The sequence below is a fragment of the Platalea leucorodia genome (assembly GCF_965183815.1).
Source record: "Platalea leucorodia genome assembly, chromosome: 7".
NCBI lineage: Eukaryota > Metazoa > Chordata > Aves > Pelecaniformes > Threskiornithidae > Platalea > Platalea leucorodia.
In genome coordinates, this window is record NC_138829.1 from 34,565,288 (window position 1) to 34,592,865 (window position 27,578).

The window sequence follows — 27,578 nt, forward strand, 5'->3', positions numbered from 1 at the left end:
CTTTGCACTGAAGCAGAAAAGAAGCACTTTTCTGATCCAATACAGTGCATTATCAGAGAAAAATAATACTGAAAGAATTATTGGTGGTGGGCTTTTGTTTTGTTTTTGTCAGATAAAAGTCTGTACTAAATGAATACCTATGGTTAACACTGCAGAGTGAAAACAGTGTTGCATCATAGTTCTTTTTCCTCAAATTATTCATTTCTTAGGTAAACAAAGTTATAAAGGCCATGTTTTTTGCCCAGTTCTGCTTTTGTTTTATTACTCAATCATATCACTCCTGTTCATCATCTAATATGGCAAAGCTAACTTCTTTTTTAATAGAGATGCACTATTAAGCATTTTTGTATATACAATAACTTAAAAGTGATCTCATCTTTTAATTACAGAAGTTAAATTTTTCTTCAGTAAAACTATAATTTGAAGCATACTGGTAAAAAAATGCAACTCAAAATCATCTAGTTGCCTAGATTTAGGACAGATAAAAAGGTTTATACAAGGCGATGGGTGGGGGGGAACCAAACCCCAAAAAGATTAGTTTAGTAACACTAGTATAATCATTACTTTGAAACCTAATTCAACCAGGTCATGTCGTTTCAGAGCAGCATGAGTACAAGTCATGGCAATGATTTTTGCTTCTTTCACCAACAGGTATTTGGATCTATCCAGGCCACTGCGGAGAAGTTCAAATGCTCTGAATTCCTGTGGCAGAGAAAAGAAAATCTTGAAAGTCAGAATACAAAAAAATTATTACTTATAGAATGTATTCATTCAAACTATCTGGCCACCTTCTTAACATAATTAGGCAAGAAAGTTATGAAAGTATCTATTGTTAACAATCCCATATGAGTAAGTTTTTATGCTAAACCTGGAAACAACAATATTTTAAAAAAATCCTCTTTTAAAATCACATCCAAGAATTCTGCAACCTGTGTGCATATACAAATTTGCAGACAATTGTTCAATTGATTCTGAGGAACCCTCTCAGAATTCCCCAAAATTTTGCTTTACTACATCTTGTTTCCTACTTTACTGCATCATAACATCACATCAAATTCAGTATTAGAAAGACCAATACAGTTAATATGACCAAATGATACCCAGATCACCTTTACCCTAACTTTTAAAAGGCTCTCAAGCAATTCTAGGAAAAATAGAAGATAATCTGTTTAAGTTACTTGTAGGTTATCTCATTAAAGGCAATTCACTGTAAATAAAAAGACCCTGTGAGGGTCAGAGGAGCAGTGATAGGTGCACCAACCCTAGTAACCTAATCAGTGAAAATGGAACATGCAGAATCGCTGCTTCCTAGGATCAAAATAAAACAGGTTATACCCTTGTCCCTACTGTGAAACATGCCTATATTACTCAAAGGTAGAAATTGTCACCTGAATGCCTTGCAAGCTAATGAAACTGCCTAGAGGTATTACTCCTTTTAGGATGCAGGGCAAAGGAGAATTTTGGAACTGTGTAAAGTTTTTTATAGATTAGCCAGATCTACTTACCTTTAATAGTTACATGTCTTACCTCGAGCTGAGTGAATATTTTCTTAACATGTCTAAAACACCCTTCAGCAATTTCCATATCTTCTTCATAGGACTTGCCTTTGAAAATTGGTTGAGGAGCATTTGCAAAATACTGGTGAAAAGGAAAGAAACTGGAGACATCCATAACATCTGGCAATTTTCCACCTTTAACTTTCACTTTGCTGATATACTCCTCCCAACGTGACATTACCTATGGCAAACAAAAGTGTCATACTGACATGTTTTTATATCATAAAGTCATTGGCAAGGTGTAGTCTTGCACACATAGTATTAAAAAAAAATTCTCACAACAGCAAGATATGTCTAAATTAGCATTTGACCTTGTATCAGGATGATATTTTTTGAAGCTGTGGTGGGTTGACCTTGATTGCCAGACTCCTACCCAGCATCTCCCACTCCCCCTCCTCAACAGAATAGGGGGAGAAAATAAGATGGAAAAGCTCATGGGTTGAGATAAAAACAGAGAGATCACTTAGCAAGTGCCATCACAGGCAAAACAGGCCTGACTTGTGGAAAATTAATTTAATTTATTGCCAATTAACAACAGAGTAGGATGGTGAGAAACAAAGACAAAACCAAAACCACTTTTCTTCTCCACCCCCTCCTTCTTCCCAGGCTCAGTTTCACGCCTTCATTCCCAACTCTTCCACCTCCTCCTCACCCTGAGCAGTGCAGGAGGAATGGAACTTGTCATTCAAGTTCATAATACTGCATCTCTGCCACCCCCTTCCTCCTCACACTTCTCCCCTGCTCCAGCACAGGCCTTCCACAGGCTGCAGCTTCCTTCAGGGCACAGCCACCTGCTCCAGCACGGGGTCCTCCACTGGCTGCAGTATGTGTATCTGCCCTGACATGGTCCTCCATGGGCTGCAGGGGGACAACCTGCTCCACCATGGTGTCCTCCATGAGCTATGGGGTGATCTTTGCTCCGGTGCCTGGAGCAGCTGCTGCCCCTCCTTTTCCTTCTGACCTTGGTATGTGGGATTGTTTCTCACACTCTCTGCCTCCAGGTGCTGCACAGTGTTTTTTGACCTTTTCTCAAAGATGTTTTCACAGAGGCACCACCAAAGTTGCTGATGGGCTCAGCTTCAGCCAGCGGTGGGAGTTGGCTACGTCCAGCACAGGGCAGCCCCTGGCCTCTTTTCACAGAGGTCACCCCTGCAGCCCCCCACTACCAAAACTTTGACACATAAACCCAATACAGAAGCAAATCTCGATTATCTCCACTGACAGTACTTTGGTTTAAATACCAAGTTGGATTCCTTTGGGAGGAAATCGAACCAGAAGATGAGCTCTAGCAGTGCTCCTAATACCCTCCAACACCTAATGACCATTTAATGTTTAGGCCCACACTACAGCTAGCCCAGAGTCACTTCTGTAAAAACAGGATCAAATGCATACATTGTGTATAAGTACCACTCTACAAGTCTGCTTAAGCCACACTAATTGCTAATGTAGACCACGTCAGTGAAAAATACATGGAAGGGAAATGAGTGATATACAATATACAGAAAAATCACCGTTTTGTATACTACGCATCGGTTTTCACCCTGGCATTTAACACCATGGAAGCTTTCAAGCAGGATCATCAAGTAGCTGCTCTAATGCTTGTCCAAAACGTAAAGCAGCCCACAGATTTTCCTATCTGAAGGAGAAACTTCAGGTTAGAATCTTTGCCAGCAGCCATAAAGAGCAGCAATGCTAGCCTTTCAACTGGTGAGTCATCAGGCAGGATTTAAAACAATAGCAATACCAGTAAGTAATGTTGCAATTATAGCTTTAGCTGTTATTGTATTTTGAACCACCAAAGAAAATGCGTTTTTTTTAGACTCAATTCTGAAAAATTCATTCCAATTTTTACAAAGTGTTTCATAACATATTGAGGTCATACAGCCTCTGTAGAAGTATTTCAGTCCTTACTTGGTATAAGAAAAAGTGGCCAGCAGTTTCACAAGTGTAAGAAACATCTCCTGGGACTCCAAGACTCTCTTGCAATCGCCCAACTTCTCGTAGAAGTTCAAGTCTTCGAGCCAGCACATAATTAACTCTTCCATACCTACATAATGGATTAAATATAACATAATTTGCATTTAAATGTATTTCATTCAAAACTGTTTTATCTAAGTATCACAATGAGAGATCACAAAAAACCAAACCCCTCCCCACAAAAGAACCCTCACAACCACTACCAGGTTCCAAAACCCAAGAATTTGCTACATGCCGACTACTTCTATCAGTTGAGCACTAATAACTTACAAAGCCATGCAAGAGCCATTACTGTAGAAAAAGCTCCTTTTATCCTATCACTTCAACAAAAGCTTCATAAATGTTAGTAAAACATTCTCATAACACACCTGTAAGCATTACTTCCAATGTACTGTTTGGGAACTATGGCACGTCACATGCTACACAAACATAAGCAAGTTATACGAGCCTATGGACCATCATAAATGGAATCTATACCCCAAGTTTCAGTACGATAAGGCTGACTTCCTTTGGCAATATACAAAACGTCTTGCGATAATGCTTAGCCCACCATAACAGACAGGTCTACATCCACACATAGGAGGTCCTGTACTCACAGCTGCCTGTTCAATAACTTTTATGACTGATTAGCTTGTAACCCACTCCTTCCATTCTTTCTCCTCTTACCCAAGTCAAGCTCAATTTTTTTCCTTTGTAAATCAATTTCCTTAATCCATGCACTCCCCCCCTCCCAGAAGCAGTACAAGAAAAACAAAAATCGATGTATCACATTTTCTAAAAAAGAAAACAAATTAAAAAGTGGTATAAATGGGTGGAATTAAAGAAGTCAGAGGAACAGGACACTTTCTTTTAAAAATGCATACATAGTTAAAAGCTCAAATGTGAATAAAGGCTAAATTTCAAGCTCCTCTTAAACTTACTATTCATAAAATATGCTTTCTGTGCAGAACAAAAAATAAAAAGACAATCACAATGGGTTCTATTGTCTTATTTAGAAGGGTGAGAGTAGTTAAAGCTGGAGATTTGAATTTACTAAGACACAGCTGAATATGATATTGTTCACAACTGGAAAAAACAAGTTCCTTAGGAACTATGAGAGTTAAGATCCCTGGAATACTAAATAGTATTTTCTTCAAGTGACTGAAACCAGTTGTTTGGGGTTTTTTCCTCACACTTCCAATGTCCTCTTATTTCTCACAATTCAAGTCATATGTCCTCTTTTATGTATTCATTCATTGCTACAAAAATTTTCTTTAGCTGTGATTCCCTTTGTGTTTAAGTGACAGTACCAGTTTAATCAGCTCCTCTCCACCTTATGTTCTTATACCCCCTGCCTTGCTTTGCTGTGCCTGCAGAGGGAGCAAAAAAGGAACACTAAGCTCACCAGCAGTAGAAATTCCTTAAGCAGTATTGTGGCCTCTAAAGCAGCCTGACACAGAAAAACCACGAATGCAGAAGCAACCTAAACATAAAACAAAGGGCTTATGGGAAATAGACTTCTCTTCTCACAGTAGTGCAGCCCACCTTCAAATACATTCCTCAACCCTTATCCCTCCCTCCCAAACTGCCAGAACCCATAGGACTTTGCAGTAACGTCCTGTAGGTCTGGAGTTACCCTGAAAAAGAATGAAAATAGACAATGCAGAGTATCTCAAAGAAAACTCCTTTTAATTGTAAGCACTGCAAGGAATATACTAAACCATGGATATTACTAAAAAAAAAAAAAATCTGCCATGGAACCATTTCACTAAGATTTTGGCTATCAAATTTCTGGAATAATTTGACTACATCAAAGCATTCAAATTTAAAAAAAAAAATACAAGGTATTTATTCTGCCAAATGAAACTCAACTATGCATATGTGGGTAACTTCTAGTGACTATACATAGTTTTTACTACAGCTTTTGAAGTCAAAGTATTGCTATAATAATCCAGTACTGGACAGTTCAGTTATTTCCAGTGCATGACCCTTATACCTCACTTACATTTATGAATGTGTGTAATCCTACTGACCTCAATTGGACTAATACATAACAAACGTACAAATATTTACAAGAACAGGTTCTTAAGTCTTTGTACTGATATAGACTTGATAGCTTTCCTTATGTATATATTATTAAAAATATGCTATTTACCAAAGAAATAAGTAACTTTGTAATCAAGCAATATTCTGAAGAATTAAAAGCAGAAAGTTTAATTTCATATTTATATTTATGTATGAAGTATTCACCATGCCAGTAGAAGCGATATCATATTTGCACAAAAAATTCCTAACTGCAAAAACCCATCTTTATTATTCAACTTTCTCTCACAGAATAGATCAATTCTCTGAAGTGTATATGGGCCCAGAATATAACTAACTACTTCTATTCCAGCAGTTGAGTTTTTGAACAAGCAACTGCCTGATTCTGCCTTTGGATTCTCAAGAGAACACAGTTTCTCTACTGAATAAGAACCAAAATTACTTAAGCCTGTGTTGAAAACAAGTGCAGTCTGCATTACTGGGATTCAGTAACATGAGAAAGGTAAAACTTGTCAAGCACAGCTCCTTCCTCATTTACAAGGGAGGTAAAATGGATTCAACGCATACAACTTGCTATGATGTTTATGCAAGCGAGTTTATCAGTAGCACCTCCTTTCTCACCTGCTGAAATCTTTCTCTGTCTCTAATTCCTCTTCTCCATGACCCAGACGCAGGAGGTGGCGCTCATCAATGTCTAGAGCCATGATTTTTTCAAACAGCTGGTTCAAAGCCTAAAGATTGACAAGAACAGGAGAAAAGGTAGTTTTCAGAAGTTCAGAGGCTCTTGCAGGGGAAAACTGAAGAATTACTAGTAAGCCAGCTAGGAAATTATGCCTATTTTCATATAAATGGAAGCCAAAGCAAACATGAAGTTAATACTGAAACTAGAGCTCTTAATCTTGACAACAGGGAAATTAGCCTACTAAAACTCTTTATTTACATACTTTATACAACAATTAAATTTTATTTTACAATTTTAAAATTTGATTCAATCACCCCATTTAGTTGATAAAGCTATCAGTTTATAAAACTGTCTCAAGAAGCACACTTTGCAAACATTGATTTTGCTAGATGACTTTAAACCATTCAACTTTTACTATACATTAGAAGAGCGTGATCTCGTATTGACTGGCAGGTGCTGTGACTCTATTCCATACAGATAAATAAATTCTGCTGAACTAAATTTCAAGGTGTGCCATGTCTCCTGCCTTAAACTCTTCAATTAGTCCAACAGCTTAGTATCAACTGTACAATTCAGTGTATTTCAAAGGAGTAAGTTTGTAAGCACTGGATGGTCAAGTTATGAAACTAAGAATAAACATCAGCAAGCTCCACTTGTACTTCAAGTCAGCTGAAAGTCATGCAAACATGTTAAAGTACAGTGTCAAGGCATAGGGGATGAACACTGCTGAGTTCATCTCCTGAAGTACAATTTCAAGTTCATGTTCTCATATAAGTCTTGTCTGGTAAGAAGAGTGTCATACCTACCTCAAATTATTTGCTTCCTTTTCTCCCCAACATACATGCTCTCAACGCTTTCTCTCAACTTCATTACGTGTTAACTCTCCCACAAACCACTGTAGACTGGCCTATATTATTCCAGGTTCTAAGTCCTCACCAAAATGAAGCCCCATCCACCATTCTTTGATCAACAGCGTTAAGTGCCTGATCTTGTTTTGATGGACAAAGATTAAACGGTTTTGAAGCAGTATGTTCAGTTAAAATATCTTGTAACTGAGATAGGATAGGCTAATTAGGGAGACCAGGCAACAGATGACCCTGGTTTCCAAACAAACCCTTCGAAACCAGACAGATTTAAAGTAAGAATTTTTCAGACTTTTATCATTACTATTATTCTTATTATTTTATATATGCTTGAAAATTAGCAGCTAGACTCCGTCTCTTATGAACGGGAAGCAAGCATTCAGCTGAAGAGGCCATGATACCTTTCATGCCTTCCCTTAGAGGCACGAAGCACAGAGGAACCAGTGTCTGAGGAATTTAGTTAGCAAAAATCTGGCATATATGCAGTGAATGTGTAACTTTAAGAACTGTGCAGACACTTTTTCAAAATACTTCCTAATTTCTACCCCCAACCAGTTAAATATATTGAAAACTTCTGATAAATAGCTCAGAACTACAAATCTGAAATTCAAAAATTTAATTTCACATTATGAAACTGCAGAACAGCTCACAAGACAACTCAAGTTTTCATTGTTAAGAGACAACTACAATCCCAAACCTACTGATCTCAATACCTGCTGTTCTTTGTGATTTTAATTACAGGAAAATTTCATTCATGACTAACACTTTACCTGATTAGAGTGGGTAACTATAAGAGTTCGTTGTTCTGGGAAATTGTGATAAAGATTGGATATTATCTGGACTGCTACATCAGTTTTTCCAGTACCAGGTGGACCCACTACCTAAAAACAAACACGCAAAAAATTAAAAACAAAAATCAATACACAATTTATCAGAATATTGCACAACACAGAAATATAGCCAGTTGGGAAAAAAGCAGAACAATCTCACAAGACACTGACATCATACATTAACAACAAAACAAATGTTCTGTTTCATGTACAATTGCTTGCTGGCTTCCATGAACTTCAAGAACACATACACACACCATGAAAGACTTAGCCCAATGCTAAGGCAAATTCCTGCCTAAGAGGAATACGGTAATCCAGCGATTACTTGCTGGCTTCTGTAAACTTCAAGAACAAATACAATATATCATGAAAGACTAATTCAGATTACTTAGGCAGATTCCTGCCTAAGAGGAACATGGTAATCCAGCATATGAAATACTATTTTGTTTCACAACCCATGAAAACAGACCTCCTCAGAGAAAAAAGGCTCAGGACAGGCTAAACATAGAGGAAATGGTGAAAAAAGCATCAAAACACATAATTGAAAAAGAATAAGGTGAGGCAGATATAATGAACAGAAAAAAAGAATCCATTCTTTTTATTTACTCAAAAATCTACAACTGATGATACAGAATTAATACTGACAGTTAATGTTTTTATAGGCTCAATTATACCAACAACATTCAAAAACTGATACCCGAGACATTTTAAAGGTATCCAAGTATTATAAAGCATCTCAAAGTAATTTGTTCAGCATTAAGAAGCACAGAATAGCAGGTTTCATATATCTACACATAAAATTACAAATTGCTATGAAATTATACTTGCTTTATTTAAAGAATCTCATTGATCACTGGATTCAAAAGCAAGTAGGATTGTACTTCTCAAAAATATTTGACAGGAATATATGACAATGACAGAAAATAAAACAGGCCTATATTAGGTAATTGTTTTCTCAGTCTGCCTTCTCTCCCTGCAAAAACGTGGGTGATGCAGTTAAAAAAAAAAAAATCAGAAATACGTCCTCAAAACCAAAAAGCTGACTTTGTCATTGTTTTTCCCTTTTGACTTAACAGACACTCATTCTCTTAACACCTCTTAAAAATCAACAAATGTGGTTTTAGTAGAAAAGTTCAAATTATGTAACAACCATCTTCTCAAATATTTATGAAAGCTGATGGAGTACCAGGCACAGGAAGTTACTTTTCTTCTTCAAATTCTATCAACAACTAGAAAGCTCTGCTGTGTTCTACCAGAAAACATACCGTACTCAAAAACACTGCCAAGAACTCAGGTAGCTTTTATACACATTTACAACACTGCTAATTTCAGCACACCTAGTCAAGGAGGGACAAAAGGCATACAATTCCACTGAAGTTTATTTTTCCTGTGCCATGCATCTTTTGTGTGCTAGCTACAGAGCGTATAGGGAGTGGTAAAACATAAGCAAGAAAGGGAGGTGGAAGAGTATGGTACTAATGAATACCGATACAAAAATGTAAAAGTTATCATTATTGCCTACACAGATCAAGAAGAAATTAAGAGTATCAGAGAAAAGTCATTCAAATATTCCACTGAGTCAGTGCCAGGATACACTGTACTGCGCTGGGAGACAGGTACTTGCAGTGAAAGTCTAACAGAGTAGTAAAACTTAAAGATCTTTGCAGAAATTCACTGATCAAAAATTATTTTCATAACAGATGTACAGCTTTGGTTTGGTTTGTAACTTCTTAGTTCTAGAAGTCAGTCAGCAGGATATAAGGGATTGCACATTACGTTTCACAAGACAGTAGAAAAAAGCTCCCTGAAGACAATTCAATGACTTTCATTTCCTTTAATGGAGCTAGATCAAACTAAAAAAATGATACAAGTAATTTAAAACAGCCAAAAATGACAGACATGGCAAAAGCTTTACAGTCTAAAACTAGCAATCCAACCACTGAAAAAGTAAATTCAGTTGCTGTGGAAAGTCTTCAGCCACTGAAACACAGGATACAGTTAGACAGAGATCAAATGTGTTTCTGTATGATTTTGCGAAGATGGGAGGATGTTGAACATTTGCATGGTAATTTTTCATATTTTTAAACTATTAATAGAAGTGACCCCAGCAAGGGTACAGAAATGGGCATTACGGGTATCTCACTGAACGTACCTAAAGCCAGAATAAAATAAATATGTGTATAAAATCCTTAAAAACATTCTTACCATAGTTAGCCCAGGCTGCATTCCTGCACGTATAGCTTCAATCTGAGTATGGGTAAATTGAATAGTATTGCTGTAACAAAGCAAAACAAGATCAGAGAATTGACAGATTTTTGCCAACAGTTTTGATAAAAGCAATTGTTTTAACACGTTTGATTTAGATTAGTTGGCTACATGTTTCTCCAGAACTACATGCCTGCAAACTTTTATATAAATTAAACCATCATTACAACGATCTTCTTTATAGACATGACAATCTTGCAATTTCTAAGCAAGACAGTAAATCACATTGTCCATGTGACAACAAAATCATCCCATCCGAAAGACTGTCTGTCTTTAGTCATTATTTGCTGAGAATGCTGTAAAATTATTTAGGTATGATTCTCCTAATATTCAAAGTCCTGATACAATGCTAAAAGACAGCATTTCTCATTGTTCTTCAAGGGAATTTTTTAACAGAGAGGGGATAATAGAATAGTTTGATTTAAGTAGAAAACAAAACAGTCTCATATTCAAATCTTCTTTTGGTAATGAAATAAAAGTGACATTGTCTTTATAATCAACAATATTATTTTTAAGTATTTCTGAAAATGAACTGCTATGCATGTGTTATCATTTGTAAACAAGTTCTCATCCATTTATTACCGTTTTGGTTGATTATATGGATATGGTCCCCTGTTTGGAATGACATGAGGCTCTACAATCAGTGTTTTAGCTTCTTCAGGTTTTTCTTCATTCCCATCCTCTTCTTTTCTTTTCTTTCCTTTGCCTCCCTTTATTGGGAAAGTTATCCTGTAACACGTAATTTAAGACTATACTTCAACACGTTCACTATGATACCAGACTCTCTTAGAAGTTTATACAGAAAGAGTTTTTTGTCACCATTAAGACAAACCTTCACACAATAGGGAAACAAGAGTTGCAGACAAAGTGTTAGTGAGGATAAGGAAAAGGGATGACAAATAAATCGATGAAGCTGATTTTAAGAAAGCGTATTTGACAAAAAGTATGTCAGAAGTGCTCTTTACATAGCTTGAAAAGCCAGGAGCAGTGCTTAGAGCCAGCTGGAAAAAACACTGAAGGCAAAGAGTTCATAAATAAAAATGGAAGGGACAGGAGTAAAAGTTATAGAAGAAAGCCACCGGCACTGTCTGTTCACAAGTAATAACTTGATTTTGTTCTAGAACTGATGCACACTTTTTTTTTTTTTTAATAGGCCTCTGTATCATATGTTAGCAAGCTTCTCTAATTCAGAAACGAATCACGGTGAAGGAATTCCAATGCTATCCAATTATCTTGAGACAACAATACAGACATCTTTAAGAGCAATAATCTCTTAGTCTCTTTACAGGCCAAATGCAGCAGTAGGAAGAGCAATATCTCCTCATAAAGAGGAATATCTGTATTTTAATCTATGAACCGAAAATGAACTCTAGTTCATCGAAGGAAATTATGCGTGGCATCTTGTCTTGATACCTTCAGACTATTTTTATATCACTATATAGCGTTAGTGCCTTCTCCACACATATTCTACATGCACTGTTTGAAAAAAAAGCATGGAAGATTACCTCCCTGCTTTTCAAGATTCAATATAGCCATGATAAAAGCTGACTTGGGGGGGAGGGGGGGGGAGCAGCCATCTTTTCCATCCCCAGTCAAATCTATTCCTTCAAAAGGAAACATATTTCAATTCTCATTAACTTTTAAGGGAAAAAAAAGACAAAGTTTCTTCAGCCCAGCTGAAGAAAATATTCTCCAAAACTACGAACTGTGAAACTCAAGTTGCCAAAGTCCAAAGAGGTCCGCCAGGAGAGACAGAACTGTCAAGTCTAAAAATGCCAGACAACAGCACCATTGAAACAAAATACGTAAATCTCATTTAGTGGTCAAAGGTAGGCATCCTATTTGAGAAACCATTTCTAAAATAAGCAATATGGGATTTCAGACTCAGTTATCTGTTTTGATTGAATGGTGTTTCCAAAAGCTCAAATTTTATATGATGTTGAAATTGTTGTTCTTAGCGTGCTTTAATAAGACATGTAAGGAAACTACGTAATTAAAAATCTTTAGGCTGAACTTGAGGAGGCTAGATACCATAATGCAGAAGTGAATACTATATGTCTTTATTCTATCTCATACTGTTGTTTTTCCCGTATATTCAATAGGCTGATCTACAAGCATTGCTCTGATGCATTTTTGTAGCGAATACATCAGCAGTTGCTCCTGAGCCTAACTGCAGTACAGTTCACTCTGTTATGTAACTATCCAAATCTTAGTATTAACATATTAATATCTTTTCTTAAAGGAAAGAGCAGCTCCCTTCAGCCACTGAATTCAACTCCACCTGACAATGCACTTCAGCAAGAATACCAGACCAGGAGTACTTGAAATTTTGAGATCACCTGAAGGGGGGTATTTGCAGAACTGGATTGTCAACGGTCACTTTAACATTGTATCCAGGAAAGCTAGCTTTTAAGTGATCAATGGACAGGAAAGTGTCATTAAAATCCAGAGTTGCAATCTGATTTGGCATTTTCGAATAGTGTGCGCTACTTGGGTCTCCATATCCGAGAATGATGTCATGCAGCCAGTCAGGAACCACACAATCTGTGTTCATCAAATTCCTAATAGTCTCCAGAACAGCCTGCAAATTAGAAAAATAGTAAAAACATGATTGGAGAGATTGACTTTTTACCAAGAAAATGTGACATACTGAAGACTAATCAAGGCTATTCTACAATGCTAGCATGTAACAGTCTTTAATTAACAGGTGTTTGGTTACATTGAGTCAATACATATCCAGTGTATATACGCAACAAACACCAGTGTCAAACAATATAATTCTTGAACTATCCTGTTAGTAAAGAGGACCATAATCATCAGTAAGGTTCTCATTCCAGAACACTCAGAGAAGAAAAAAAACTGCACAGTTCAAAATAACCTATAAACAAAATAAAGTGCCTGCTATGGCCCTAGCTCATTGTCCTGGTTTTACAATGGTTTTACACACACTTCTGCTTGAGGTTCTTCTCCAGGACTTTCATAAGGTCATGCTGTTTATACCAAAAATGCATTAAACCTTCTGTGTGGTTATAGTCCTGGCGCACATTGGGTTTCTATGTACAGTCTTGCAGTGCACTTTCCTTGCTTCTCAACCCTTTCTTTCCCCACTTAAATTCATTAATCCAACAAGACAACTGATGACTCCAGAGTCCCCAAAGTTATTTTTCTAAAAATTTTCAGCTTTGTGGATACCAATTTAGCTATCAATTTCCAGAAGCAGAAAATGGTAATCCTTATGTCAGGCTTTTTGAAGACTACAGACACAGGGCATTTTAAAACAATTACTCTTTACTTTGACCAGCACAAAAATTTAATGTAATGCACAACTGTATGGCAAATGAACGCCTCAGCCACCCTAAAACCTAGATCCACTTTCTACGAGAAATCTAATAAATTCAAGCACACCCTCATGCAGCTTAAGGTTTCTCCTTCAACCCTATAAATTTCATCCCTGCAGCCAGCTAAAGTGTCCCTCCAAAATATTGCTCTTTACCCCCAAATTGATTTCTCTGCTCATCTGTGGTTATGTCAGTATTTTCTCTCCTTTCCCCATCCAATTAAAACCACCAGTGCTCCAGACCCTGGACTTGCACAGAAGGTGTGCATTTTAACTAAGAGGTAGCTGAATTTTAGTCTTCCTGTTAAAGGGCTACTTGAGTGGCAAATCTTCAACAGCCACCTTACTTGAAACTTGGTATAGGACACCATGCATCTGCTCTTCAGCAGAAGAAACACAGGATATTAAACCTGCGCTGATTTCCAGATCCTCCAACTTACCATGCCATCAAACATGGACACAAACGGGTGGCAAACATAGTGCATCAACAGTCCACATCAGGATGTAACACAGACCTTTCAAATGCCCATCTTGTAAAGAACAGGCAGCCAAAACAAAGAATGGAATTTTATTCTGATAGTCTACATTTACATATCCAGCTCCAAAGGGTAGGATTCTCTGCCCTTTTCCTGGCTTGTTTTGTGTCATTCAAGGAATCAAAGTAACGTGGTCATCACTCCTGCTTAAACAGTCAACCTCTATAAAGGTTCTGATTCTTCCCCTCTACTCAGCATGGGTGAGACCATATCTGAAATGCTGTGTCCAGTGCTGGGCTCCTCAGGACAAGAGACACAGCCATACTGGAATGAGTCCAGCAAAGGGCCACTAAGACGATTAAGAGATTGGAGAATTTGTTATATGAGAAGCTGAGAGAGCTGGGATTGTTTAGCCTCAAGAAGAGAAGACCCTAGGGGTGGTGGGGAAATTTATCAGTTTGCATAAAAAAAAAAAATAATGGGAGGAAGTAAGGACAATGGAAACAGGCTCCTCTCAGTAGTGCCCTGTGAAAGGACAAGAGGCAATGGACACAAATTGAGATAAGGGAAACTCCACTTTAAATATATGAAAAAGTTTTTACTGTATAGGTAATTGAACACTGGAACAGGTTGTCTAGACAGGTTATGCAGTCTCCATCACTGGAGATATCCAGTTCCAACTGTATGAAGTCACAAGATCTTGAGCAACTTGCTCTAGTTGACCCTGCTTTAAGCAGGGCTTGGACTAGATCACCTCCGGCGGTCCCTCCAACCTCAACCATTCTGTCAATCTGTGACTCTGTTCCTTCCAATCTCAACCACCAGTACAAATTTGGAAGCTACACTCACACTAACAGCATTTCTGAGCAAACTTAAGTATTCACTGCAGCACTTTCCTTCTGACTACACAAAAGTGCATACATATATGCAAATAAAAAACATGTCTATAGTGCCAGCACACCAACAGGCTTTGGCAGAGAGCACTTGTGCTTATAATGTAAAATGAACCCACCACAGACACACAACATTAACAATCAGTTCTGGGGTTTTTTGTGTGTGTGTGTTTTGTTTTGTTTTGTGTTTTTGTTTGTTTGTTTGTTTTGTTTTTTTGTTTTGTGTTTTTTTGTTCTTTTTATGTAAAGTTATAAGGGACTCTCTATGAAGTACTTCCAGTATACCAATCCACCACAGCTGGATGCCATCAGAATGCTCTGTGCAGACTGCAAGCTACTGTTTCACACCAAAGGCATCTTTCCATATACAGAAACGAAAAAGTCAAAGTCTTCCTGCCTCCCACTTTATCCATCTGCACAGAACTTGCTGCAGAATCCTTTAAAATGAAAATTACTTCAATTATGCAATGCATGATTTTAAGGTACCAAAAAAAGGGCAGTTTTTCATTTATATTGCATTTTCATAATGGAAAACTCAAGGAACACTAAAGATTCAAAGGTCTAAATGATCTAACAGCAAAGAAACTGAGCATGCATACAAGAAATATTTTCAGGTATACAAAATTATGCACCCTCACAGCAAAAAAGGCGAACGGTATCTTGTGCTGCATTAGGAAGTTGCCAGCAGGTCAAGGGACGTGCTCCTTCCTCTCTGCTCAGACGTGCTGAGGCTGAATCATAGAATAGTTTGGGTTGGAAGGGACCTTCAGAGGTCATCTAGTCCAACACCCCCCACTCCCCCTCACAGTGAGCAGGGACATCTCACTCTAGAGCCCCATCCAGCCTGACCTTGAATGTTTCCAGGGATGGGGCATCTACCACCTCTTTGGGCAAACTGTTCAAGTGTTTCACCACCCTCACAGCAAAAAATTTCTTCCTTATATCTAGTCTAAATCTACCCTCTTTTAGTTTAAAACCATTACCCATTGCCCTGTCGCTACACGCCCTATTAAAAACTCTAGCCCCGTCTTTCTTATAAGTCCCCCTTAAGTATTGAAAGGCCACAATAAGGTCTCCCCACAGCCTTCTCTTCTCCAGGCTAAACAACCCCAGCTTATAGCAGAGGTGTTCCAGCCCTCTGATCATTTTTGTGGCCCTCTTCTGGACCAACTCCAACAGGTCCATGTCCTTCCTATACTAAGGGCTCCAGAGCTGGACACAGGAGTCCAGGTGGGGTCAACACGAGAGCAGAGTAGAGGGGCAGAATCACCTCCCTCGACCTGCTGGCTACACTGCTTTTGATGCAGCCCGGGATACGGTTGGCCTTCTGGGCTGTGAGCGTACATTGACAGCTAATGTCCAGCTTTTCATCCACCAGTAACCTCAAGTCCTTCTCTGTGGGGCTGCTCTCAATCCCATCATCCCTCCGTCTGTATTGATACCAGGGGTTGCCCTGACCCACGTGCAGGACCTTGCGCTTGGCCTTGTTGAACCTCACGAAGTTCACATGGGCCCACTCCTCAAGCTTCTCCAGGTCCCTGTGAATGGCATACCATTCCTGAATCTGAAGCACTGTATTCAGTTTTGGGCTCCTCAGTAAAAAAAGAGGCATGGAGTTATTGAAGTGAGACCAATGCAGGGCCACAAAGATGATTAAGGGACCGGAGCATCTTTCACATGAGGAGAGGCCAAGAGAGCTGGGACTGTTCAGCCTGGAAAAGAGACAGCTCGGGGTATCATATCAATGTGATAAACACCTGATAGGAGGAAATGAAGGTGAGTGAGCCAGACTCTTCTCAGTAGTGTCCAGTGACAGGACAGGAGACAGTGGGCACAAATAAACATACATTAAATTCCATCTGAACACAAGAAAACACTTTTTTTACTGTGAGGACAATTCAGCATTAGAAGAGGTTGCCCAGAGAAGTTCTGGATTCTTAATTCTTGGAGATATTTAAAACCCAACAAGACAGCCTTCTGCAGGTGACCCTGCTTGAGCAGGGGGCTTGGACTAGATAATCTCCAGAGTTGCCTTGCAACCTATATGATTCTATGATTCTGTAATTATGCCATCTGATCAAAAAAGTTTACTATGGGCAACAAAGACCACTTGGTCAAAGTTAAATTTATGTCAATTCACAATTCTAGAAAATCAAATATATATTTCAATTTTGCTGGAAATCTTTCCTCTTCTTGCTTTTACAGAAGGTAAGGAAAGCTAAGTTACTGATAAGCTTCCCAAAAAACATTTGCTGAATTTGTACGTAAAAATGAATTAAAGTTGTGTGCATAATTTTAATCTTGCCTATAGGCAATATAGAGTATCATAATGCACTCGCAAAAGGTTTATTTTGAACTCTGACCAAATTCCTTGAAGGGTCTCTTGACAATGAATATCCAAGGAAGTAAAAACGTCAAAGAATCATGCACTACAACTCTGTGAAAACTATTAGGGCAGGAAAAAAGTACCATTCAACCTACAAAGCTTCAGCTTCGCATACAATCTCTATAAGGTCTATCAAATATATCAGTGCTAAAAATCTCATCTGACGCCCTCCAAAGCCCAGTAAGAAACTGATCCAGTGATGCTCCCAAAAGCTAACAGGTTTCTCCAATTTTCACCTTTTGACTAGTTACTCCTCCTTTTCCTACAGTCCACTATTACATCACGTAACAAAAACGTTCCACATACCCCCTAGACCAAAAGGCCAAATACAACTAATCTGTAGGCTACCTGTTAAAAGACTGAAATCAAACTAATGCTTTATTATATACTCAGGTGAAGTAGGACTGTTCTGATTTTCAGTCACTTCAACACTTAGCTGCAGGGGGAAGTTATCAACAGCTGACATGCTCTAACTTCCTGAAGTGATCCAATGCCACCTAAAAAGCCTAACTACATGCATCTAAAATGAACATGTCTCGGTGCTGCTGGCATGTTCAAACAAACCCTTATCCTAAGAGTCAATGAGCAGTACCTTACCTTAAAATTGTTTTCTTTTGGTTTTCTTCTCATTATTATATTAAATGTCTCATAAACATCTTCTGCTCCATTTTGGATTGTATTGGTCATGTCTTGTTGATACTGGTTTGGGTCCAGAAATACTCTGTATGTTCTGCAATCCCCTTTAAGTCTTGGTTTGGGTTCAGGTCCTGCCCATAATGAAACAGTAAGATTAGAATTTGAAGTAGTGCTAAAAGCAGATTATCATTCAAATAAGTGATCCATAACCATTCCTGAAATGAAATTTAGACAAATTCGTATGATGAATCTAATTTCTGCATGGCATTACAAACTTTCTTAGTTCATGTTTTTGTCCAATTTCTAACACAATTTTTGAATATAAGGTATTTTATTACTAAAACCAAAATGTACTGGATTTATTTAATTAATCTAATTACATCAGATTTTACCAGAGGAAACTAGTTAATCTTTCTCAGGCTGCTTATGGAACTGGCTTGTTTTATCAAGTAGGTAATGAATTCAATGAGCACTGCTTAAAAGAGAAGCAAGTCAACTATTAGACTGTTAACAAAAACAAACAAACAAACAAACAAACAAGGCCAGGGGGAATCTTTCAAACAAGTTTTGGTATACCATACCTTCTTCAATAACACGTCCTTTCTCATCCAACATGCCCTGGATTTCACAGCCTCTGACATACACCAGGCCAGTTTGCTCAACAAAAGGTCGTCGTCGGTCAAACTTGGTGCCGTAAGGTTGTGTGGGACGTACCGTAATCAAAAAGCAGACATCATGTTTACGCAGACCTGATTCCGAAAAGGAACATTCAGTGATTTGATCGGATGTCACTTTCCTTTTCCGTTTCTTAATATATACGCAATAGAATACGCAAAAATTTCTTTTAAATAAAACTCCACTTGTTTAGAGAATAATGTGATCTGTTTCAAAATACGCCTTTAACTTAGAGGATACAGAACCATAAGGTATTGTCATCTTTTCCACTATTCTGCACACTAATATTGCTATGAAAAGGAGAAATTGACTGCTTTTTTCATGACAACAAATTTATTTGTTTCAAGACTATTCTTCTCCCAATAATCTTATTTAGGTTACACAACCTAGATATTTTCAGTCTTATCTCAAAAGTAGAGTGTTATTAATCTCTTATTCTCACTACTTTCTTCTGGACTAACCTCCAATTTTTTTTTTTTTTTTTTTTTTTTTTTTTTAACAACAATTTAAGTGCAGTGCCTAGAACTGGGCACAAAATCCTAAACAAAGTTACTTTAGTTATCTACTTAATAGGGTAAAAGATCACTTAACCAAGTTACTTGTTTTCCATGCTACATCCCAGTTTATAAATCCTGATATGATTTGGTTGAGCGTTTTTTCCTTTTTCCCTCAACAGTAACATACTATTGTGGAGTCACATTTGCTTCTGAGCGGTCATGACCTCAGACTCTTTTCATTCTGCAAAGCTACCGCCTAACAAGTTATTCCCACAATGTGCATTTGTGCAGTGACTTGTTCTTGCTTAAGTTTAGTATCTTAATATTCATCCCTGTTGAATTACACCCTTTTAAAATGCAACTTCTCCAATTCACAAATGTAATTTTGAACACTAATCCTTTTCTCCAGTATACCTACAAGAGTCTCACAGATCTAAGACACCTTCAAAATTCAGTAAACACATGCGGTGTTTTTCATACCAGACAAATAATTTCTCATTACTCACCAGATATTATCCAACCTAAAGCAGTTTCATAACAACCCTGTTATGTCAGGCAACGATTCATCAATTCTTCACCTCAGTTTTGATTAAGTTAAAGCATTACTGCTTTTGAAATCAGAGGCTGTTCTAGTATTTAAAAAGCTAGGTGCACCGCTATATAGCTACCTTCAGTATACTGAAGTCTGCTGCCATCCTCCTAGCTTTTCTACTTTAACAGAAATCTACATTCCCAAACTTGTATCTGCTTATTACATGATCCATCACGTAGCATTTGTGCTACGTGACCTGTAATCACACTATGCAGCTCCAGCACATTTAACAGGTTTCTCTAACAAAAGAGAAGGGAGTGACATTTACTGATAATCCAAGTACAAGTACATGCTTCTATGCCACTTGCCAACACTGTCAACCAAAGTTCAATTCCCCAAGCAAAAGAAGTATCGCCTGTGGATGCCTATAAGAAACAGTACTTGGTCCAGTCAGCACTTCCTAATAACATTTGAATATACTGAAAACCACTAAACTGCACTGGTTTGAATTAAATCAAAATCTGTCCCCTCCACATGTATATGAGACAGCACATTCCCCACCACTTTTCCAATATGACGTTATTAGAATGCACATTAATTTAAAATGCTGATTTACTTTTCCACATTCCCTGTAAAGGGCAGAATTTTACAGTTACAAACTGAATGACATCAGTCTGAAATAGTAAACATTCTAAATAAAGTAAATACTTTAATAATTTAATAATTTAATAATTTGTTTTAGGAAAGTATAAACTTCTTAGACTTGGAATTTGAGTAACTGACTTTTAAACAGTGTATTAGATTACACTGATTAGCAAGTCTGCGTCTTGGATAAAAAAACACCTTTCTTACAAGTAAGATAACATCAAAGTGTATTTTGATGAGCACCTATTTTAAGCACCTTATTTAAAAGAATGTAAGTACCTTCCCATTCATCTTTGATGTTATCTCGGACATTCAAATTAATTGTAACATCTGCTCGTACTCGCATGGGCCAGTTTTCACCGATATTGGGCTTTGCCACCTCCACCACTGTGAAAGAGACAATGGGTTGCGCCATCCTAGCCCATCCACCAAAGACCACACCTCCATATTCCGATAACCTAGGGGGAAAAAAACAAACAAACAAAAAAAAAACCCCAAACACCAAAGTTTTGTTAGTCATTATCTGATAACAGATTCAGTTCTTTTGTTAAACTGTGAAACAATTTATGTCAGTCAGCAATAAGACAAAAGCAGAAGTCTTAATTTTACATGCTACTGCAGCAGATATACATAATCCTGCATTTTAGAACTGAAGCGTAACGTGAACTGACTTATTCTTAGATTTCAAGAAACAAAGGCAACTTATGCTGGCATTATTAAAAAAACCCAAACAAACAAACTCAAGACTGAGAAGAAAAAGGGAAGATAACAAAAAGCAACTACTGAGTATAAGAGAAATCACACCGAACAATGCCTTGAAATCTAAAGAGGATCAAAATGTGGCAGGTGGCAAATTCATGAATATTCAGTAACACCTCTCATAAACCAGAAGAGTTGGTGGGAAAGCTTCCAGATTTTGTAATGTCAGCCAAGGCTTAGTACTTTTGGAAAACTAACTCATCCATCTTAACACAACAGAGGTTGGTTGTTAGCATCCAACATACTGTCTTAACACTTCTACAGGGATACATATCAACACACCCTTACAAAATCATCCCACAGGATGGCAACACCTTATGGAAGAAGCTAGTATAAAACATAGTACTTATGTAATAATTTAAAATACATTTGTTACTATGTATTTAGTATATACACAATACCAGCTATTCATTCTCAAACACACTCTGATTACAACTGAAGTTGAACTGACTGGTTTGCATTAGTTAATAAACATTACCATGGTTTCATCCTACTGACACTATCTTCAATGTCCTGTCTGATCTCGTAGGTAGACTCTAAGCGGAAGAGATTGAAGTTCCTCAGCAGGTAGTCGTGAAGAGTCAGAAACTGTAGATTCAATTTGGGAAGTGCAAGGCAGCCTAAGGGGGTAAGGGTGGAAAGAAAGAGGTATTTGGTGGATAAACAAAAAGATTAATTAATATATTGGTTCCACGAATTCATAAATACATACACACGTCATTGTATAACTGCCATAGTTGTTATCCTGGGGGATTCTAAGAACTACTCCTTTTATAAATATACGTCACTAAAAAAATACCATTTTTCTCCCTCCTTCCCCCAAATCTTCAGGTTTTTTCTAAATGAACCTGCACAAGATTAAAGGAATTTTCATCCTTCTGGCAGTAATACAGTGAACTATTTAAAGACTGAATCCTTCCCTGTATTCAAACTACAACAAAATTGATTTTATAAAAATCAAATTCAGGGCAAAGTAATGGTACTTTGGGAATTCAACAATTAAGCCACGATTAAATAATGATGGAAAAGGCTCATTAATGAATTAAAAAAAAAAATGCATTATCCAAAAATTCCCCAGTTCAAATCCTTTACGTTTACTAGAAGCCACAAAAACCATTAATGTAGAAAAAAGTTTTAAGCCAAGAAATCAAATTTTAATACACAACTTTCTTCTAAAGTTTCTGTTACTGATTACAGATTTTTTTTTTTTTTATGACAATGGAAAATGTGGGAAGATTAGATTTAACTAAACAAGGAGTATTAAGAGTCCTAGACAGGTCCTAAAGCTTGCATGGCTTTAGGGTAGTCTTAGATGCAAGTTTTCCCTAATAAAAATTCTTATATGTTACTCATTTAATATTACTGGGCTAATGTTCCAGTTTAACAGCTATGCTTAAGATCTGTTGAAGCATTAGGCTTTTGTAACTTGCAATATTACCCTTGAAACCTTTCACTGGTATATGTAATACATATTGGCTTTCACATGCACTGAGATACAATGGCAGTGAAGAAAGGCGATAGAACACAGTAATTTCTATTCTGGAAAGCCTCATGGTGATAAAATACTTCAACACATTTCTCAACACCAAGTAACAAACCCTGTCCTGTAAAGCTAGTTATATGCACAAAGAGCAGGGCCTGAAGCAACACCTCTTTAAGGCTGCACAGCATTTACAAGACAGGTATTATTCTTCCCTCATTTTTTCAAAGAAAACAGAAACTATACTCCTATCTTTCTTGGGCTAAATTACTCTTATTTAAATTTTAGACCAAAAGAATACAGCTACTTTTAAGAACACAAAAAAAACCCCAAGACCACAAAAACCAAACTGTCCTGTTTGAAATCAGGGCTGTAGAATACATGGAGATTAAAAAGAGAAAGTGTAAACTGAAACCAAGAGAAGCAAAATAGAAAAATACTTGTAACAGTCCGACAGCAACAGAAATGCTTCACAACAGTGCTATCAATACATGGATAATAATAGCAAGAGTTTACCATCGAAGGAGGAAATGTCTCCACTAGCAACCACTGTTACTTGCCAAAATTACATTTCACCACTAATAAAATTTCTTTGATGCATTATTAAAAATTCACAAAACAGCACAGAAACAGGTGTGATAAGCTGCTCTTTCTCCCCAACCCCCCCAGCAATAACACATATATTGTGATTAATATATTTGGCTAATAAAACACAGAATACACACACAGTGCTTGCACAAATTAAGTCCTGCAACGTCAGCCTTCCAATACAGTCTGAATGACAGTAAAGCTACTTTGACTTGCATTTAAGAACCTGAATGTTCCACAGCATTAGAACAACCTATATGTTGTTCACTGAAATAAAAAATAAAATTTAAAAAATCTTGGATTATATATTAATTTTATAGGAATGACAGCAATCACCCTGTTCTGGGTTTTTTGCAGATTTTTTTCTTTGTTTTGGATTTTTTTCTTTGGGTCTATTTTTTGGGGTGTTTTCTTTAGTTTTTTTAAAGGATAAACCCCATCACGAGACCTATTATTCAGAAGAATCTGAATCAGTTTTCAACTACCTGCATCATACTAAACATAAGTACTTTATCTCTTCTTAGGCAGATCTCTAGATGGCATTTGTACCCTATCTGTTTGGAAAAAGATCCTTTTTTGCCTATAACCCTGCCTTATCTAAAGCGGTCAAATTTCAAAAATCTCTTTCTTCTCATTAATACTTGTTCACAGAGAATTTATCCCAAAAAACTAATTTATGCTAAGCACCTGAACTCAAGGCTCATACTTACACAAAAAACCCTCTGAATCAAAACTACGTGGAGGAGGGTACAGAATACTCACTGCTCAAACCAGAAACATACTTTATACTAGTCTTTGAAAATATATGTTGTTATTTGGAATTTCCATGTTCCAAATTAAAATTTTCACATTCCTAATGAAAATTCTCATGATCCACATTAAAATTTTCCAGCATCACATTTTAAAAAGCACAACAGTTTTTTAAAATAGCTAGACAAAAATACATGTGGTGTTTACTGCAAAGCTTAAAATTACATAATTCCTTGTTTACAATAGCTGCAGTTTCCTTCTTTGATCATGAGCACATCAAGCAAGAACACTAGGTTCTGAATTCAGAGTGCACACACTACCTTTCACTGACTATGTGTACACTTATACCTTGAAATCGAAGAGTAAGATAATTAGTGTTAATGTCCTCCCATCACCACCCTTTTTTTCTCTTTAACAAGGCTTTCTTGAACATAGTTAAGAGCAAAGCACAGACAACAGCTTTTTCTGCTGCATGTTTATGACCTGTTTCACCTTACAGTAACTACCTGTGCTACAGCTGGTGGTATAACACATCTGTTGCCCAGATTAAAAGCAAATAAATGTCTTTATGTAAACATAGGCCTTCGGATTTTTCTTTAAATCCACTATAAATTTGCTAACATTTTCATCTCAGAGTTCCTGATTCACAACTCAAAAAAAGCTGACCTTAGTCTAAGATACTGGATGATGCCAAAGTACTGCATATAAATTCCAAAGACAGAATGAACACAGACATCAGAACTGGTTGGGTTTTTTTCTTTTCAGCATTTACTGTCCTGTTCAGCATTTACTGAACTGTTAATCATACCTTCTCCAGAATAATATTCAGTTGGTACAATATTTTCATCCCAAATAATCTTCTCTGTGGGATAAAGAGGCATCTGGTTTAGTTGCTGAATTTGAGATATTCGTCGCTCATGACGGGACACCTAAAGAAAGGATACATTTTAAACTTCTGTAAGTCAAAAAGGGACAATGAAAGTATCTTTGAAACATACACATTAATCCATAAGACTGCTAGTGGTCACTTGCCATTTTCTCTTTCAATAAGTTTTTATTTTGTTTTTTTAATTAAATATAACTAAATTCACACAGTGACATCAAAAGATGAACAAACACATAGTCCAACTACTGGTCAAAGTACTAGGGGCAAACAATCAGTTGGCTACTCAGCTGACCAAAAATGGCACAACAGAACTGAAAATATTTAAGTGAAATTTATTTTGTGTTCCATTAAACATATGGTCAATAGCTAACTAACACTGATCATTCAGCAACAGCTAGTCTTAATTCCCTCTTTGGGAGAAAAAAAATCCATCCAATACTACGATATGTCATTTTAACAAATATCTCTCCATGGCACCTATAAGCATCATAGTACTACCATCTAGACCTTAGGAAATTATGTGAATGACTTTTAAAGAAATCAACAGCCGTAAAATAAGCCTACAAAAAAGATTTTTAAAAAACAGCTATGCCATTCTAATACTGATATCAGATTTGAAGCCTACAGTAATATTGTTATACACTGAATATCCAAAAAAACATCACGTCCATCAAACGGTATTTCAAATGGGCTTGAGGAACCAAATAGGTACTGAATATCTAGATCTACTTTAGCAGATTTTTTTGTTTTTAAAGGGGACAAACAGGTTACTACACAAAGAGCAACAACTTTTCCAGAAGAACTCAAAACTGTTGCTGAGACTCTGCTTATTGACCTTTACAATTACACCAAACACACACATACTAGTTTCTCAGGGAAACTACATTTATAAATAAAAATTTTCAAATACTTAATTTATATGGTTTTAAACCCTACCTTAGTATGCAGTCTACTGCTATAACACTGCTGTGGTTCACATGTGGTTCAGCAAAAGCTGCTAAATGGCTACTTTACTACCGCGTAGTTGCTAGATTTAGCTATGTCTTGAGTTTGCAAAAGAGAAATTCAAGCAATATTAATTATGTCTTTACCAGCAACTCCAGCAGAAACTCCTTTTCATAGCTTGAGTCTTCCCCTTCAGGAAGGGGCGGCAGTAGGCAGAGGTACGACGCCACCTGGTGGAGAATATTTGAGCTGCACAGCAGAAGGAAAAACAGAAGTTTGCATCACTTAGACTAAAACCTCCGAGAGAGCCCTTACCGTAGCTTTTTTTTTCCCCTTAAAAAAAAAAAATTCCAACTATGAATTTCATCAGAGACCAACAACTTCAGATCAGTATTTTAAGTGAAGTTTGAGATATTTAAAGTATTTATTTTTTGAATTGTTACAAAGCACTCTAGGGCACTTCCTAGAGCACTTCCATGGGTGAAGTGTGTTCAGCCACAGGTGTAAGCCAAACCACTCATCCACAATAAACAGAGCAAATTATGAATATTTTTTGTTGTTTCAAGACATATACCTGAAAACAGAACCAAACAACAGAGCACACCTTGCCTTTGCCAAAATACAGACTGTTATCTTTTTAATCACAGCAGTTACAATACAATACAGTTAATATAGTGGTATACTACAACTATTTCTGTTGTAGTTTTTGCACAGAACAGAGTAAAAAAAGCTAAATTTAAAAAGTTAGAGGTTAATTACTGTAAGTTCGTTACTGCTACAATTACTTTAAGCAGCTAGCTTTTTTCCAGAAAATTAGTACTTTTTCACATTCATTAGAAAAAAGGAGAATAAAGATATTTTTCTTATACTGGAATTCTAGTACTTCACTATTAGTGGAGGCAAACTCTCCCTGTCTCCCTATTTCAGCAGATGTAAAAAGCACCATGACAAGTCGCAGCTCTGAAAAGGCACAGGAGAAGTCAGAAAGAAAAAAGGCTAGAAATTTGTTAAATTAAAACATACTGAGAACAAAGAATTTCAATTTCATGTTAAATTTCATTTTGATAACTTACCTAAGGGGTCCAAAAAACTTCACCAGTGAATCACGAGTATCTACTGCAGCTACATTTGAGAGTGCAAAGTCATATAACTCTGGGAAATGTGCAAATGCTGCTCTCTACAAAAGACATATGCCCAAAAACTGAATGTAAGCATATTAATGAAACAATTTAATAATGATCTAAATATTTATACAAAAGCATAGCTTCTTCTGATTCATAACACGTAGCATCCTGGGGACACTACCAGGATAGAAATAAAAAACAGCTCAAATCTTCATTTTTCTTAGTTAGCGCCACCTATTTGTTACTCCTGTGCTTCCAACACAGTACCTTTTTTATACCCCTCCTATCAGCATTTGTTCTGTCATTATACTAAAACATAAAGGGACAGACACGTAGCCTTGCAAACAACTAAGAAAAACAAGGAACAAGTGTAATTTAACCATGCTTCCTTGATTTTTTTTGTTAAAACTGACGGGAAAAATTCTAAAAGGTGTAACTATCTTTATATGACTACAAGTAAAGTGAATTTTTATTTTGTCTCTTATGTACAAGGGACCCCTAGTGCTACCATATGTGTGTACTGCTCTTGAAGAAATGGTGCCACCTACTGCATAATCTTAAGTTCCTACAGCACTTCATTTTCCCTTCTGAATAGATTTTTAATGGAAGCAGTTCATCTCAACAATATCAAATCAAAAGTGGTGGTGTTTTGCTAGGGCATATTATTTAGTCATAGTCACATACATAGCATTGAAGCGTTAGCGTCTTCAATAAAGTATAGAAATTCAAGTTAAAACTATTCCTGTAACTCAACAGGAAAAATAAGGGGCTTGC

The 27,578-nt window shown here is 36.9% G+C and overlaps 1 protein-coding gene across 1 annotated transcript in view; it reads right to left on the reverse strand.

Moving 5' to 3' along the window:
- AQR (aquarius intron-binding spliceosomal factor) overlaps positions 1–27,578 on the reverse strand; it is a 60,421-nt gene that overhangs the window by 16,859 nt on the left and 15,984 nt on the right. The window contains exons 13-27 of the mRNA XM_082316709.1: positions 26,754–26,857; positions 25,827–25,929; positions 24,658–24,778; positions 21,510–21,651; positions 20,552–20,730; positions 18,505–18,672; positions 17,885–18,054; positions 12,535–12,776; positions 10,778–10,924; positions 10,136–10,205; positions 7,871–7,981; positions 6,177–6,286; positions 3,468–3,603; positions 1,528–1,737; positions 565–702 (exon numbers count right to left, since the gene is read on the reverse strand). Coding sequence (XP_082172835.1) covers positions 565–702; positions 1,528–1,737; positions 3,468–3,603; positions 6,177–6,286; positions 7,871–7,981; positions 10,136–10,205; positions 10,778–10,924; positions 12,535–12,776; positions 17,885–18,054; positions 18,505–18,672; positions 20,552–20,730; positions 21,510–21,651; positions 24,658–24,778; positions 25,827–25,929; positions 26,754–26,857 — 2,151 coding nt within the window. The remainder of the gene's footprint in view (positions 1–564; positions 703–1,527; positions 1,738–3,467; positions 3,604–6,176; positions 6,287–7,870; positions 7,982–10,135; positions 10,206–10,777; positions 10,925–12,534; positions 12,777–17,884; positions 18,055–18,504; positions 18,673–20,551; positions 20,731–21,509; positions 21,652–24,657; positions 24,779–25,826; positions 25,930–26,753; positions 26,858–27,578) is intronic.